At 55.5% G+C, this 13080-nt stretch overlaps 1 protein-coding gene across 2 annotated transcripts; it reads right to left on the bottom strand.

Annotated features, from left to right (window-relative positions):
- Nucleotides 1-2532: 2532 nt before the first annotated feature.
- On the bottom strand, nt 2533-8606 carry LOC147645442 (maestro heat-like repeat-containing protein family member 7). Of its 2 annotated transcripts, none has more exons than XM_086874614.1 (16): nt 8020-8606; nt 7765-7920; nt 7431-7523; nt 7172-7321; nt 6834-6982; nt 6382-6529; nt 5945-6132; nt 5718-5855; nt 5325-5439; nt 5015-5152; nt 4624-4800; nt 4332-4487; nt 4072-4173; nt 3600-3702; nt 3263-3319; nt 2533-2972 (listed from the first exon to the last, which is right to left on the bottom strand). In XM_086874614.1, the coding sequence occupies exons 3-16, from the start codon at nt 7485-7487 to the stop codon at nt 2773-2775; spliced, it is 1878 nt and encodes a 625-aa protein (XP_086730740.1). In that variant the 5' UTR covers nt 7488-7523; nt 7765-7920; nt 8020-8606; the 3' UTR covers nt 2533-2772. The 2 variants fall into 2 exon arrangements, with proteins under 2 accessions (XP_086730740.1, XP_086730739.1); XM_086874613.1 differs by having other exon boundaries at nt 7431-7495.
- Nucleotides 8607-13080: the final 4474 nt, after the last annotated feature.

Raw genomic sequence — 13080 nt, 5'->3', positions numbered from 1 at the left:
CCCTGGAGGTGTGCTGATGCCATTTCAAAGGGGTTGCCAATGAAAACAAGTTTGAATATTTTGGTAGTTTCCACATTGGCATTCAAATCCTTGACAAGAAAAATCACAAGTCAAGATTTCTAGGATTCTTCCATACCAAAGCTGTCATTCTCCCCCGTGATTTTAGAGTGCCTGAACAGTCGGACAAGGTTTTAGTTTTAGACACTACAAAGTCCCTGCTGTTTGGCGATCCCATTCCATCAGCATATAGTCCTGATGATTCCTTTAGGCAGGAGCAGCAAAGGCAAGAATGAGCCAAACAAGCTGTTCCTGTTGAGAGGAATGATGAGTTTGTCTTTACAAACAAGCTGTGGGTCAGTTGATAAGATGTAGCTATCAGTGAGAGACGACAGAAACAATGGGATGGATTCCAGTAGAAGATCAAAGAGGCACTGAAAGAACACTGAATTCCAAAAAGTTAAGAAAGGATTATGCATTGGGAGTGGGGGGGGGAAGGTACCCCAGGTATCAGGCGTTCCGGGAAGCCTGTACCTCTCAAGTACCTCAGCCTATGGGGAAAGGGAGAAGGGACAAGCGGCCGGGAATTAGGATAAAAAGGAGGCTGCGCCCTCCAAAAATTTGAGAGACCCCAGGGGAATGCCCCATGGCCTCTCCCTTTATTCGAATAAAGAAAAAGGACTCCTCTGTCTCCTTTTTGGACATAAACCTCTGGTGTTCGTGAATTAATTTTCCTGACACTGTGTTCTCATGTCCTGCACAGCAGTAACTGGGAGTTCAAGAATGGATTCAGGAGACAGTGGGTGCACAGGGAGCCACCAAGACTTTGGGATGCTGAAATGGACCAGCCTGGTGCCTGTGCCCGGGCTGCACCGTGCTGAGCTCCAACTGGACAATCTAACAATGGTTGAATGGACACACCATGGGCCACTGGAGACTCCTACTCCTAGTTCTGTGAGCTACACTATTCACCTGTCATTCACCAGATGATTTTTTCATCTTTGCTTGAAATCCAGGAGAGGAAAAGGTCAACATGGAAAAGTGTTCTCCCAATTCTAGTGACACCTTGTGCCTGCATACCACCTGTGCCCATGGCAGGGTGGCTGGAGACTGGATGATGTTGATGATACTTTGCAACACCAAGTGCTCAGGGATTCTGGGATTGCCCAAGTGGAGAGCAAAACTGAGCCGTGTAAGTCCCTGCTTTTTTTCAGCGCATGCTGCTTCTTCCTTTGTTCCAAGCAAGTCCAGGATTTGGTTTCATGTGTCTTTAAGGTGTCTGGACAGAAGAGAGGGAGGGCAGCTGCAGCACAGGGCTCCTGCCCCATCAGACTCTCTCTCTCTCTCTCTCTTTCTCAGGATGGCGCCAATGCCGCTGCCTTGGGACACCTGAGTGTGGAAGGCGAGCTCGCCCTCAAGCACGGCCATCCAAGTCAGTCACGGGCACAGGCTGCAGCTGAAGCTGGCAAGCGTTGTTGTAAGGCTGCAAGTGAAGAGAAAGCCATTGTGGCCAACTCTGCTGAAGCCTTTTGCCAAAGCAAAGGCAATTGTGCCCACAGCCTCCCCCTGTTTGGCACCCGGCTGCTGCGGACGCCTCAGTGCGCAGGTGCCGACGTTGGGGCTGCTGCTGTTCCTGGGCACACTCTGCTGCTGTTTCTGCGGGCTCCAGAGCCGCTTGGGCAGCAGCCACTGGGCAGCCCTGCCGGAGGAGACATCGCCACCCTCCCCATGGTGGCAGCAGCTCTGTGGGCCCCGAGCTCTGTGTCAGGGGGGCCTCGGTCACAGCAGCGTGGCCTGGGCAGCCGCGAGGGCCCGGGCTGGCCGCCAGCCCTGCCTCTGCCCACTGCCCCTTCCTGGAGGCACCCAGTGGCCGTGGCCTGGCAGCACCCCCTGCCCTCCATGTCCCCAGCCAGCCCAGCCTGGGCACCTCGGGCTGTCCCCACCCTCCCGCTGGGGTGATGTCCCAGCCTCCAGGCATTCTGCTGCAGGCCTGGGGGACATTTTGGGGAAGCACCGGAGCAGCCGGGTGTCAGGGACCAGGCGGCTGCCCAGGGGCTGCTTATGGCCTCTGACACCCAATTCCTCAGTGCTTCCCACCACCCCGGCTCCTCCAGGGCCTTCTGTCCCCTTGGAACCTCCTGCCACCCACTCCCTCACACATCCCCCTCGTGCCTTCCCACTGCCTTGTCCCGTCTGGGCCTCCGCAGCCCCTCATCCCTTCACAGCCTCCCAGCACCCCGTGCCCTCAGGAGCTCCCCCAGCCTGGCCCGGCAGCAGCGCCGCAGCCCCACAGGAGCTCCAGCAGCTCCTCAGCCATCACGGCAGCAACACACGGGCAGCAGGACACAGATGGCGCTTCCTGCCTGCCACAGGGCTTGTGGCTTCAGCACAACCACCAAAGGCCAAGGGGCTTCTGGCCATTTCCCCTGCACCACTGCACGCCCCGGCAGGTTGCTGAGCACAAGAACCCTTTTCCCTCTCTTCCCCTATGCCCCACACAACCTGGGCAGCAAAAGAAAGGTCTTGGGACTCTTGTGGTTTATAACATATCCTATATTATTTACATACTAGATGGAAACGAAACGAAGAAAAGAATAATCTCTATGAAAAAAAAAATAACAGATGGCCCATGTGGCCCCAGAAGATAGAGCCTCTCAGCCCTAACATATCCTATATTATTTACATAGTAAAAAGAAAAAAATAGAAGAAAACAATTCTTATGAAATAAAAACTCCCGGCTGGCCCAGGTGGCCCCAGCAAACAGAACGTCCCAGATCAGCGCTGAGCACATCTCCAGCAGCGCAGCCAGCCCAGGCCCGACAGACGAGGCCGTGTCCTCCATGCCATGAGGAATTGATCGTGCACCCTCTGGAGGATGGAATATCGGGCACTCTGGATGGCCCGGAGGACATACAGCGTCTCAAGTGCCAGGTCTGACACGGCACCGCTTCTGTCCTCCGTCAGGCGTTCGAGGGCTGCAAGAGAGACGAACAGAGCCACGGTCAGACCCCAGAGCTGCGGGGGCCCAGCGAGAGCCCCCTGCCAGGGCCATGCCAGCCAGCTCTTGCCTTGGCCAGGAGGGAGCAGGGACCAAGGGGGTCAGCCCGAAGCTGCTGGCCACAAATGCCCCACGTGGCCCTGAAATCTCACTGTGCTATGCCCACGCCGCCCCTCATCGGCACAGGGAGCAGAGCCCTCCACAGCCTGGCCAGGGCTTGCAGCTGCCCCCGACAGCCACTGCTGTCAGCCCGCTGCCCTGGCTCACCTCTGCACAACACCTGGAGCTCTGCGTGCTTCCCCCTCAGCTGCTCCCCGGCCATCCCTGAGAACACAGAGCCTGTCAGGGTCCCAGCAGCACAGCTCCCTGCCAGCGGCGCTGCCAGCCCTGTGGCCACAGGGCCTCCTGCCCCGGCAGGGCTCAGCCCGGGCCCTTGCCGCATCCTGACTCAGCCCAAGGGCACGGCTGCCAGAGGCCGGCAGCAGCAGCCCCGAGGGCAGCCGGGGCTCCAGGGCGCCGGGCCCGGGTGCCGCTGCCGGGGCAGCAGCCGGGGCTGGGGCCGAGCTGCGGCGGGGCGGGGAGGGAGCCCGGGCTCGAGACTCACCGATGACCCTGATGGCCGCCGCTCGCAGGGTCTCCTGTGGGTCCTGCAGGTACTGCAGGGCCCGGCGCAGGTGCTCGGCCAAGGGGATCCTGTGGTCTGCCAGCTGGAGAGAGCGGCAGGAGGGAAGGGTTGGCGCGGGCTCTGCCCCTCGGCCGGGCGCTGCTGCCTGCGGCCAGTCCCGGCCTCCCGTGCCCGGCCAGCCCTGAGGCCCGGCCAGCAGCTGCTGGCGCCGGGCTCTGGAGGGGGCAGAGGGCCGGCTGCTGCCCGGGGAGCCGCGGTGCCGGCCCGGCCCGCAGCCCCGCTGGGCTGGGGCTCCATCGGCACCCGGTTCGGGGCCACAGGCGGCTGGAGAAGAAGCCGTGCGGCCCCCGGCTGCAGCAGTGGGCAGGGGCACAGCTGCCAGCCCCACACACCGAGCACCGGGGCCAGGGGGCTTCTCTAGCTTGAGGCTGGGACTTCAGGCTGTCCTTACCACGAGCTTGGCAAACTTCCACAGCTTCTCCTTCCTCACAGCTTTCTCCAGGTCTGGCCTCTTCAGGAAGTCAGCCGCGCGAAGGAGCGTTGTCCGAGAGGCCTGGGGAGCAGCAGAGAGCAGCAAATGGCCCCACAAGCCAGGGCACAGGAGTGTCCCAGTGCCAAGGGCTGGAGGAGGCTGCAGCCTGCAAGCCTGCGTCAGGGCAGGAGGCAGCTGAGCCCCCTGCCAAGGCGCAGCAGCAGCCCAGGAGTCCTCACCTCTGCCACATGCCGATTCTCATCTTGGCAGTGGAAAAAGAGTGGGAGCAGGCTCTGGTACACTCGTTCCTTCAGGGGCTTTCTTCCTTCTTCTTCTGCCGAAGACATCACTCTTTGAAGGAGAGACATGGAGAGCAGCTGCACGTGGCTATCAGGCTGTATGAAAGGAAGGAAGGAAAAATGACCTTATCATTGGCTTCTTATGGCCCACATCGGCACAGGTCTGCAAATGCACAGGGCACAAAGTGTCCGGGCAGCAGGCAGTGGCTGTGGCTGGGGCACAGAGCCTTACATTGTCCAGGAGTTTCAGGAGCGGCTCAGCCAGCTGCAGGGCCCTGCGCCAGGATATTGGGGTGTCTTCTTTCAGGAAAATATGGCTCAGAAGAGCAGTGCTCATCCTGGCCACGTCACTGTCCAAGTCCCACAGGAGGTGCACTAGTCTTCCTGTCAGGCTCTGCATTCTTTCGGCCTGTGCAGAACACAAGTGTGTGAAAACCCGGGCAGCTGCCGCAGGGCCCAGAGGCCAAAGGGCTGTCCCAAAGCACTCGGGCAGCCTGAAGCAGGAGGCAGGAGAGCTGCGAGGAGCTGCCTCAGCGCCCAAGGCAAAGGCCAGCCAAGGCCAAGTGACAGCATTGCCCAGCCTCATGCTGCCCACACGGCTTCAGCTGCTGCCCCCTTCTCACCATGGAGGGATGGTCCTTTAGCAGGAGGAGAGCCCTGAGAACCTGGTGATGCATCTCTCTGGAGTTGTACCACAGGTACTTATACAAGATCTCCATTAGGCTGTCACCACAGTCACTCAAGTCCAGGCAATCTAGGAGCTGAAAGGCACAGGGCAGTGAGAGGGGAGCCGGCCGGCAGGAGCCTGGAAGTGCGCAGGGCTGGGCCCATGCAGCAGCACAGGGCGCAGGTGCCGTCCCAGGCAGCTGTGGCTATGCCAGGGGACAGGGCTGGCAGGGAGCTGAGCGAGGTAGTGCTGGCCATCAGGCTCACCTCCACAAGGAATGCCATGGCAGAGACATCCCAGAGTGGCAACGGTTTGCTGAGCACCTCAAGCAGGTAGCTTAAGATGCTTTTGCACAAGTGGGCGGATGCACGGCGCATTACCCTGGAAGGCGGAAAATGGCAGAAAGAGTCTCAGCAAGGGTGCGAGAAACCTCTCCCAGGACTGATGGACACAGTTGTCCTATTGCCCCAGCACCCTGTGAGGCGATTTGGGCCCTTGAGATGTGGCTGCTCCAGGACAGGTTCCTCTCGCAGACTTTTGCAGTCTCCTTGGCCATCCCTCGCTGACGAGGCCCTCAGGCCCATGGCCACGGGGACTGTGGGGGGCATCCCGGGCAGGGGGCACAAATGCCAGAGGCAGTGGGGAGAAGGGGGGCTCACCTGGCCAGCAGACCCACGGCATAGTGGTGGGTGTCAGCACAGAGCAGAGTGTCCCAGCCACGCTTGCGTTCCATTGCCACCACCACATGCTCCAAGTGGAGACTGCAGAGCAGGGCCTTCAGGGTCTGCACTGCAAACCTGTGTGCACAGCAAAGCCCAGGTGACGCTGGGAGCGCTGGCTCCGAGGCTGGGGAAGTGGCAGGGACAGGAGGAGTGGCATGGAGCACCTGTTGGGGCTGGTGGAGAGGCCGTGTTGCTCCTGGCATTCCTTCCAGAAGGTATGGACGTCCTCTGTCATATACAAAGTACTGAAGTATGTTTGGAAGAGGAGATTCACAAAGAGGCGGGGGAAATAGACTGTGAGGATCTGTGGGCAACAGGGCCCCTGGAGGATCTTCCACATCACCAGAGTTGCCTGCAGAGGACAAAGCAGCCTGAGACAGCGCTCAGTGCCGGGGCGTCCGTGTGGCAGGGCCTGAGCGTGGCAGGGAGAGGCCGGGGCAGACGCAGGGGGAGCAGCGGGCCTGGTGGCCCTGAAGCTGCCCCTAGGCCAGGTTTGTGGCCAGTGCCTGAAGCAGGGAGATGCAGTGGGGGAAGGAGGCAACAGAGCTGCTGGAGAGGCGGCCGGCCTTGCGGTGAGCAAAGGCCAGCTCCCGAAACTCACAGTCAGGGAAAAGACAGCCGTCTTGTCCCCATCAGAGGTGCCCAGGTTTTTCTGCGGCCAGCTCCCCACCACATTGATGAGGAGCGGTGTCACTTCCTCTGAAATCCAGGGCGAGAGCAAGATGGTCGTCCACATGGCCATAGCAGCTCTGCGGGGTCAGACACAGCACCGTGGGCTGGGCAGCAGCGGGGAGCTGAGCTGGCCGCCAACTCTGCCTGTGCCCACTGGCCCTGAGCGGCAGCAGCAGCCAGGCAGCCCAGCCCTGTGGGGACAGGCCCCTGAGGGGCAGGCTGGCAGCACGGCAGCGGGCTCGGGGGCCGACTTTGTAGCAGGGCTGGCAAAGGGAGCAGCCAGAGGGCCCTGGAACTCTGTGTTGCTCACAGCCCTGGGCCGGGCTGTACAGGGTGATGGGCTGGGGAGCCCTGAGGCCTCGGGGCAGCTGGGCCCCATACCTGTCACACGTTGGGGCCACCCGCAGGAGAGTGATGGCCACATCATCGGGCTCTGCCTCGGCCACTTGCATCAGGGCCCAGTCCATCCTGTGCTCAGCAGCCTCATTGGCCATGAGCCACTGGTGGATGTACCTCACCACGCCGGGCACCTGGAGAAGGCACAGGGAGACTTGGAATGCTAGCAGAGGGAGTCAGCAACGTGCCCAGCTTCTTCCCCAGACAAGTGCTTCTCTTCCAGCACGCTGCCATGGGCTCAAAAGCTCCAAGTGAGCAACAGGCTTGGCTTGGGAAAGCCAAGCAATTGCTGGAGGATCAAAGGCTGGCCACAGGCTGCTTACTTGCTCTGGATTGAAAAGAGCCGTCTCTACAAGCAAATCCAGCTGGGCAGCGCTGCTCTGTTCTACCAAGACCTCTGAGGATGCTTTGACCTCAGTGTCCATAGGTCTGGTGTCTTCCTTGCCAATTCTCTTGATGTATTGGTAAAGAAACTGTAGGAGAAGGGCAGGAAGGCAGGGAAGTTGCATGGAGTGCTCCAAGTGCGGTGCTGGGCTGAGCAGTGCCAGCAGGCCCAGCACAGGTGGGGATGGCTGCAGGTACCTGCGCTGCTCTGCGGAAGCGGCCACGGGCGGTGTCCTGCTCTTGTGTGCCGTCCATGGCTGCATCTGGCAAAGAGCAGCCAGAGCTGAGGGGCTGCAGGAGAGGCATGAGAGCACAGCCCAGCCCTGCGTTCCCCAGGCAGGGACAGTCCCGGGATGCCCCAGGGGATGCAGCACGGCCACTGCTGCGGGGGCAGCCCCAGCCCCTTTTTTGTGCTGTCCATGGGTGTGTCTCCACAGGACAGTGTGGGATGGGATGAGATGGGATGCAATGGGATGGGATGGGGCCAAGATGGCCGCAGGCACCAGCCCTGTGGCCCAGCTCTGCCACTCACCCTCCTCCAGTGGCTGCAACTGCTGCACCTCTTCGGTCTCTGGTGCTGGGGAAGCTCCAGGGCCTTCTTCCTCTTCTTCCTCTTCCTCCTCCACCCAGGCCAGCTTGGGCACTCTTGGGGGTCGCTGCTCCGTATCTTCTTCCAGACTCTCCAATCCTTTCCATAGGAACAGCACCAGGGGATGGCATGGCATGGAATGGGATGGGGCCAAGCTGGCAACAGACACTAGCCCTAAGGCCGAGCTCTGCAACTCACCCTCCTGTGGTGCCTGGAACTCCTGCACCTCTTCAGACTCCTGTGCCAGGACAGCTCCAGAGCCTTCTTCTTCCTCCTCCTCAAGCCAGGCCAACTTGGGCACTCTTGGGGGTCGCTGCTCCATGGCAGTGACTGGATTTATGGCTGCTTGCAGGAGAGATGGCTCGGAAAAACTCAGAGTCAGCAAGTCCTGCAGTCGTGCCTGGAAGGCACCTGCAAGACTCAAGTCCTGGCAAGATTGCAAGACAGCGAGTCCTGCACTTGGGTCTTGAGGGCTCCTGCCAGAAGGACAGGAGGCTCCTCGACAGGGATTGTGGTCTGGTCTCAAGGGCAGAGACTGCAGGGATGGGCGACACGTCGGAAAAGCTCCGGGTCACCAAGTCCCACGGTCTGCCCTCAAGAGAACCTTAAGAAGGAAGCCTCGGCAAGGCCACAGGTCAGCAAGACCTGTGGTCTGGCCTCGAGGTCACCTGTAGTAATAGTGCTTCAGAAAAGCTCCAGGTCCGACACAAAGGAGTGCGCTGTGCGGGGGCTCCTCACAGCACCGCTCTGGCGCGTCCTGACCCGTCGCGTGCACCGAGCACTGTGGCGTGGCCCTGTCACCGCCAGCTCCTATGTCAGCACGTGTCACAAAGGGCCCTTTGACATCTGCTCCCGTTGCCACCATCCCACGGTGACCGTGCTGCAGCGTGTCACAAAGGGGCCTTGCACACCCTGCCCTCCGCCCTGGGGCCGCCCCCATCCCCCCCCAAGTGGCCCAGCTTGGAAGGAATCCCTTGCCCAAAGTGTCTAAGACAGCCTGACGGGATCTTTAGGAACAGCTTGTTAGCAATGAAATGGAGTCAAATTTATCAATAGGAATTTTATTGAAAACTTTGTAAAATTTTCTCATGGAAATGTCTCGGTGTTGAGAGACAGGTGTCTGCTAGGGAGGGCAGGAGCCTCCCTTGGAATGAAAAATGTAGACCCCCCCCCTCCGAATTATGATAATCCTGAAATCAAGGGGCTCTCAGGCAGAGATCTGGGGATAGGAATAACAGTTCTTTACTAATATTTATAACCAGGCAAACAAACAACAATAACTACAGCGTTAGCAAGAAAACAGAACCAGGGACCCCGTGACAGCTTTCTGGGCTGAGACGGGAAAGGATGGAGGAGAGGCTTTGTTTCACAAACCCCCTCGGGTTGGCAGTCAGTGCTGGTGCTCCTGCAGGGCTCTGAGGAACACTCAGCTGGAACAGCAGGGATGAGCTGAGATCCCGGGCCAGTGGCTGAGGTGGATCAGCAGCTCCGTGGCGGTGGCTGGCACTGCCACACGTCCCGGCAGCACAGGGAGTGCGAGGCCACCAATGAAGAGGGAAGAAGGAGAAGAAGCAGCAGCTCCATCTGGGTGATGGCGAAATTCCCTTCTCCCCACCACAACAGCTCTGCACCCAAAGTGTTCTTCTCTGAAGCTGAAGAAGCCACCAAACTGTCCCCACCCTCCCCTTTTCCTGCCTCCTTCCCCCCCTGGGCCCAGCCAAACTCTTTGTTTTTCCTCAAGCACCCACCAGGTACCCGCAGTTAAGTTTTCCTGCAAGTCATGAGTAAAAATTCCACAGGCAAGCCAGAACTAAATAGAAAATAAAGGACACCGAACCCCCAACACCTGTAAGTTGTATCTTGAGAGTCAGACAGGATCTTTGTTTGCCAGAACCACCTCTGAAGTTTAATCAAGGCATTAGTCATCAAAATTATTTTGAAAATTTAAAGATCAAAGTAGCCAAAATACTCAATGTAACTAATTGCTGGGTATGTTCTCAGCTCAGGTTGGGAGGAATGGGGTTCCCTCGGAGGGCTCACCCTGTGGGGTGGCCAAAACTCTGTCAATGGGCTCTGACTCGTAACGGATCTAGTGCAGGGACACTGACAGAAAACTGTGCTGTGGAACACAGAAATGCAATTATCAGTTTTACAGGACTGACTGAGATTTCCCTTCCGGAGAAACCAAGCCCTGTTCTAGTTGGAAGCCACAATGTGAAAGGATTTCTGTGCTTTACCATCACAAGCTTACTCATTCTTTTTCCTCACCCTCATTCACGTTAGGAACAATAATTCTGTTGTCCATGGAGCTGGCATTTTTTGAATTCCAGAATAATGTCCCCAAGGTCCTTTGCTGTTCAGCTTTACCGCGCTGTCTGTGGCTAACAAGGCTTGCTGGGGTCCTTTTCCCTTCGGCTGGAGAGGTGCCGGGTCCCAGTCCCTGAGGGACAGCCAGGCTCCTGTCTGGAATTGGTGTGGAAGTCCCTCAGGGTCACATCAGCCTTCACATGGAGCCCCGTGGATCTGAGCATTTTCCAAAGGGGCCGTTGGGGCAAACAGGGAGATTTGGTCTGGCAGGGTCTGTAAAACAATATCCCATCGACTTGTTCTGGCAGAGAACACTTGGCTGCAGGGACATATTCCCATTGTTCCTGCCCAGGTCTCAGGATTCAAACAGTGTTGTCTTTGCCCAGAGCTGTTCCTTTGGCTGACTCGGGAGGGCCATTTGGCCTCTGGACCCACACTCTGGCTCCTTTATTAAGACTGCTGGATCCATACCTTTTATCTCCTCAAATGGAGGTGATTTGAGGTGGATGTCCTTTTTTTACAATTGTTTTTAATACTGCAATATTGATAACTGTATTACCCTGCATTGTGGTGGAAAACCAAATCTTGTTCACTATTGTTTAACAGACTTACTTCAATTTCTCCTTGATAATCTGCATCAATTCCTCCTCCCGTGACATGAACCCTTTGCAACACCAAGCTCCAGTGAGAAGTTATCAAACCAAAGTGTCCTGGAGGAATCTGAATTCTTATTCCTGTATTGTAAACTGTCATTTGCTTCTGATTTCTCCTAATGAATTCCAGTGCATGAAGGTCCAGCCCTGCAGCCTCTGGGGTGGCCCTGGCAGGGGCCATCACAGCCAGAACAATTTCCCAGGCAGTCCAAGTCTCACTGTCCATGGCTGTGTTTGCAAATTGGGTGCAGCCGTGCACACCCAGGGGTTTCCATTTCCCAGTGGGCCCATTGTTAAGGGCATGGAGCCCATCTGGGAGATGGGTTCTCCACCGGGACAGGTTCCCATCTCCTCATTTTATCAGCTGCTCTTTTAACAGCCTCTTCAGCCATGGAACCACTCCTGCCATTTGTGGATAGTGTGGTACATGAAAAACCCAGCAGTTTTAATCACTGTATTTTTCCCAGGAACAGACAAAGCATTCCACATCACAGCATCAGCAAACCATATAAAAACAGCCAACTTCACCCCTTCCTCCTTTATTCTGTGTATACAATTCACAAAATTTACCATTGGACATTTGGGCCTTTGCTAGTCCTTTTTTGTAGGGTATTTAGTGTTACAGTGAGCAACCAAAGCTCACAAATTAGTATTGTCAACATTATTGCACATTATCAATTTTTAATTTTGGATATAAATATATATTATTGATTATTATTATTATTATTATTATTATTATTATTATTATCATTATTATTATCATTATCATCATCATTGTTGTTTTTGTTGTTTCACTTGCACAAACAAACCTGAGCTCAAGACTAAAACCTGCTGTACCTTCACATGGGAGCATTCCAAAAACAATTGTTCCTTCTCTTGGTGCTGTTTCCAATGTGCTGTTAACAAAATCCATCCTCATCTTCCCAAACCCACCAGTTCTTTTCCTTTTTCCACATGCAATTTTTGGCTGCATTCTAAGACTGATTTACTAAAATATGGATATGATCTAGTATCACTATCCAACTGAGACAGACAAAGACTCTTGAACTGGTTTAGGGTTAAAAAGTGTATGATTATTAGCAGCGCTGGGCCGATGTGTCAGATCACCCCTTAATACACACGGCCCCGAATACAGGTGAATACAGGCTTTTTATTTCCAGAAATATGGAACACAAATGCATATTCATAACCCCGTTGCCACCCACACTCTGCTTCCTATGCTAATTAGGAAAAAAGCAATTAAGCATGCGTAGTTTGTTCCTTGAAATGAGTTGGTGGTCCTTTTATGAGGAGGGGTGAGAGAAGGGAGGGAAGGGATATGGCTCTTCCTCCTTCTGACCTTTCTACCTTTTCAATGCAAAGTGACAAATGGACAAATGGCTGGGCTCCTAGTTTCATGTCTTCCAGGAGTTTCTGATTTGCAATTCTCTTCTGTTCTTCAAGTTCCTTACCAGATTCATTGCTTCTCATTATAAGCCCACCTGAACAAGCATAGAGTTGACAGACAATTAGTTATTAGCCAATGATTAACCTCTAATTTTAGCAAAGCTTCTCTAGCTCCCTCTAATTTTAGCAAGGCCCATCTATTTATTTTGTTTAGATTTAGCAAGGCTTCTTTCTAATTAAGGCCTCAGCTTGTCTAAATTCTTAAATTCTTCAAAGTTTATGTCTCAGAGTTTTGACTGCTTTACGGATGCAATGGAACCTCCATAGCCCCTGGCACCCCCAGAGTTCTGGCTGAGATGAAAAGATGACTGGGGAAATAAAGAAACACCTTCTGAAGCTGGTGATAGAAACTAAGATTCCAGCTCTTGCCACTGGCTTGGGCAAGAAGAAGGGCCAGACCCAGTGGGGATACTCAATTATCTCCCTTTGAACTGCTGTTTAGAATTCCTTATCCTGGTAATCCTCAGCCTTGAGAATTACCTGGGGGTAGGGATAAAGGATATCTATTGGAAACAATATGTAGCCTGGATAGTGTCTCTTGTAAAAGCTCTTTGACAAGAAGCTCAGCTAGCACAGAGCCTGCCTTTAGACTTTGCTGTTCACAACATCCAGCCAGGAGATTGAGTCCTAGTGAAGGAGTAGAGAGAAGCAGTAGCAGCAGCAGCAAAGTAGTGTAGACCTGTGCAAGTGTTGCTGAGCACAGAAACAGCCGTCAGGAGAGCTGAACACGGGTAGAGCCATCCCTCTCGAGTCAAGGTCTCTAAGGCCCCAGAAATTCAGACATCTCAGCTAGAGGAGAAGCTTGGCAGGCTGCCACTGATGCTCCACAAGAGGGGACTGGAGCAGTAGCCAG

This window comes from Cyanistes caeruleus, unplaced genomic scaffold (genome assembly GCF_971803275.1).
Source record: "Cyanistes caeruleus unplaced genomic scaffold, bCyaCae1.hap1.1 HAP1_SCAFFOLD_315, whole genome shotgun sequence".
Taxonomy (NCBI): domain Eukaryota; kingdom Metazoa; phylum Chordata; class Aves; order Passeriformes; family Paridae; genus Cyanistes; species Cyanistes caeruleus.
Note: the sequence above shows the minus strand (reverse complement) of the source record. Positions and strands in the feature narration are given on the sequence as shown.

Coding starts and splice junctions, on each gene's coding strand:
- LOC147645442 (XM_086874613.1), bottom strand. CDS start 8,143: ATGGAGCAGCGACCCCCAAGAGTGCCCAAGTTGGCCTGGCTTGAGGAG. Junction 7,322..7,430: donor GCTTCCGCAGAGCAGCGCAG/GTACCTGCAGCC, acceptor CTTCTCCTACAG/TTTCTTTACCAATACATCAA. Junction 6,983..7,171: donor CTCTTTTCAATCCAGAGCAA/GTAAGCAGCCTG, acceptor TGCCTTCTCCAG/GTGCCCGGCGTGGTGAGGTA.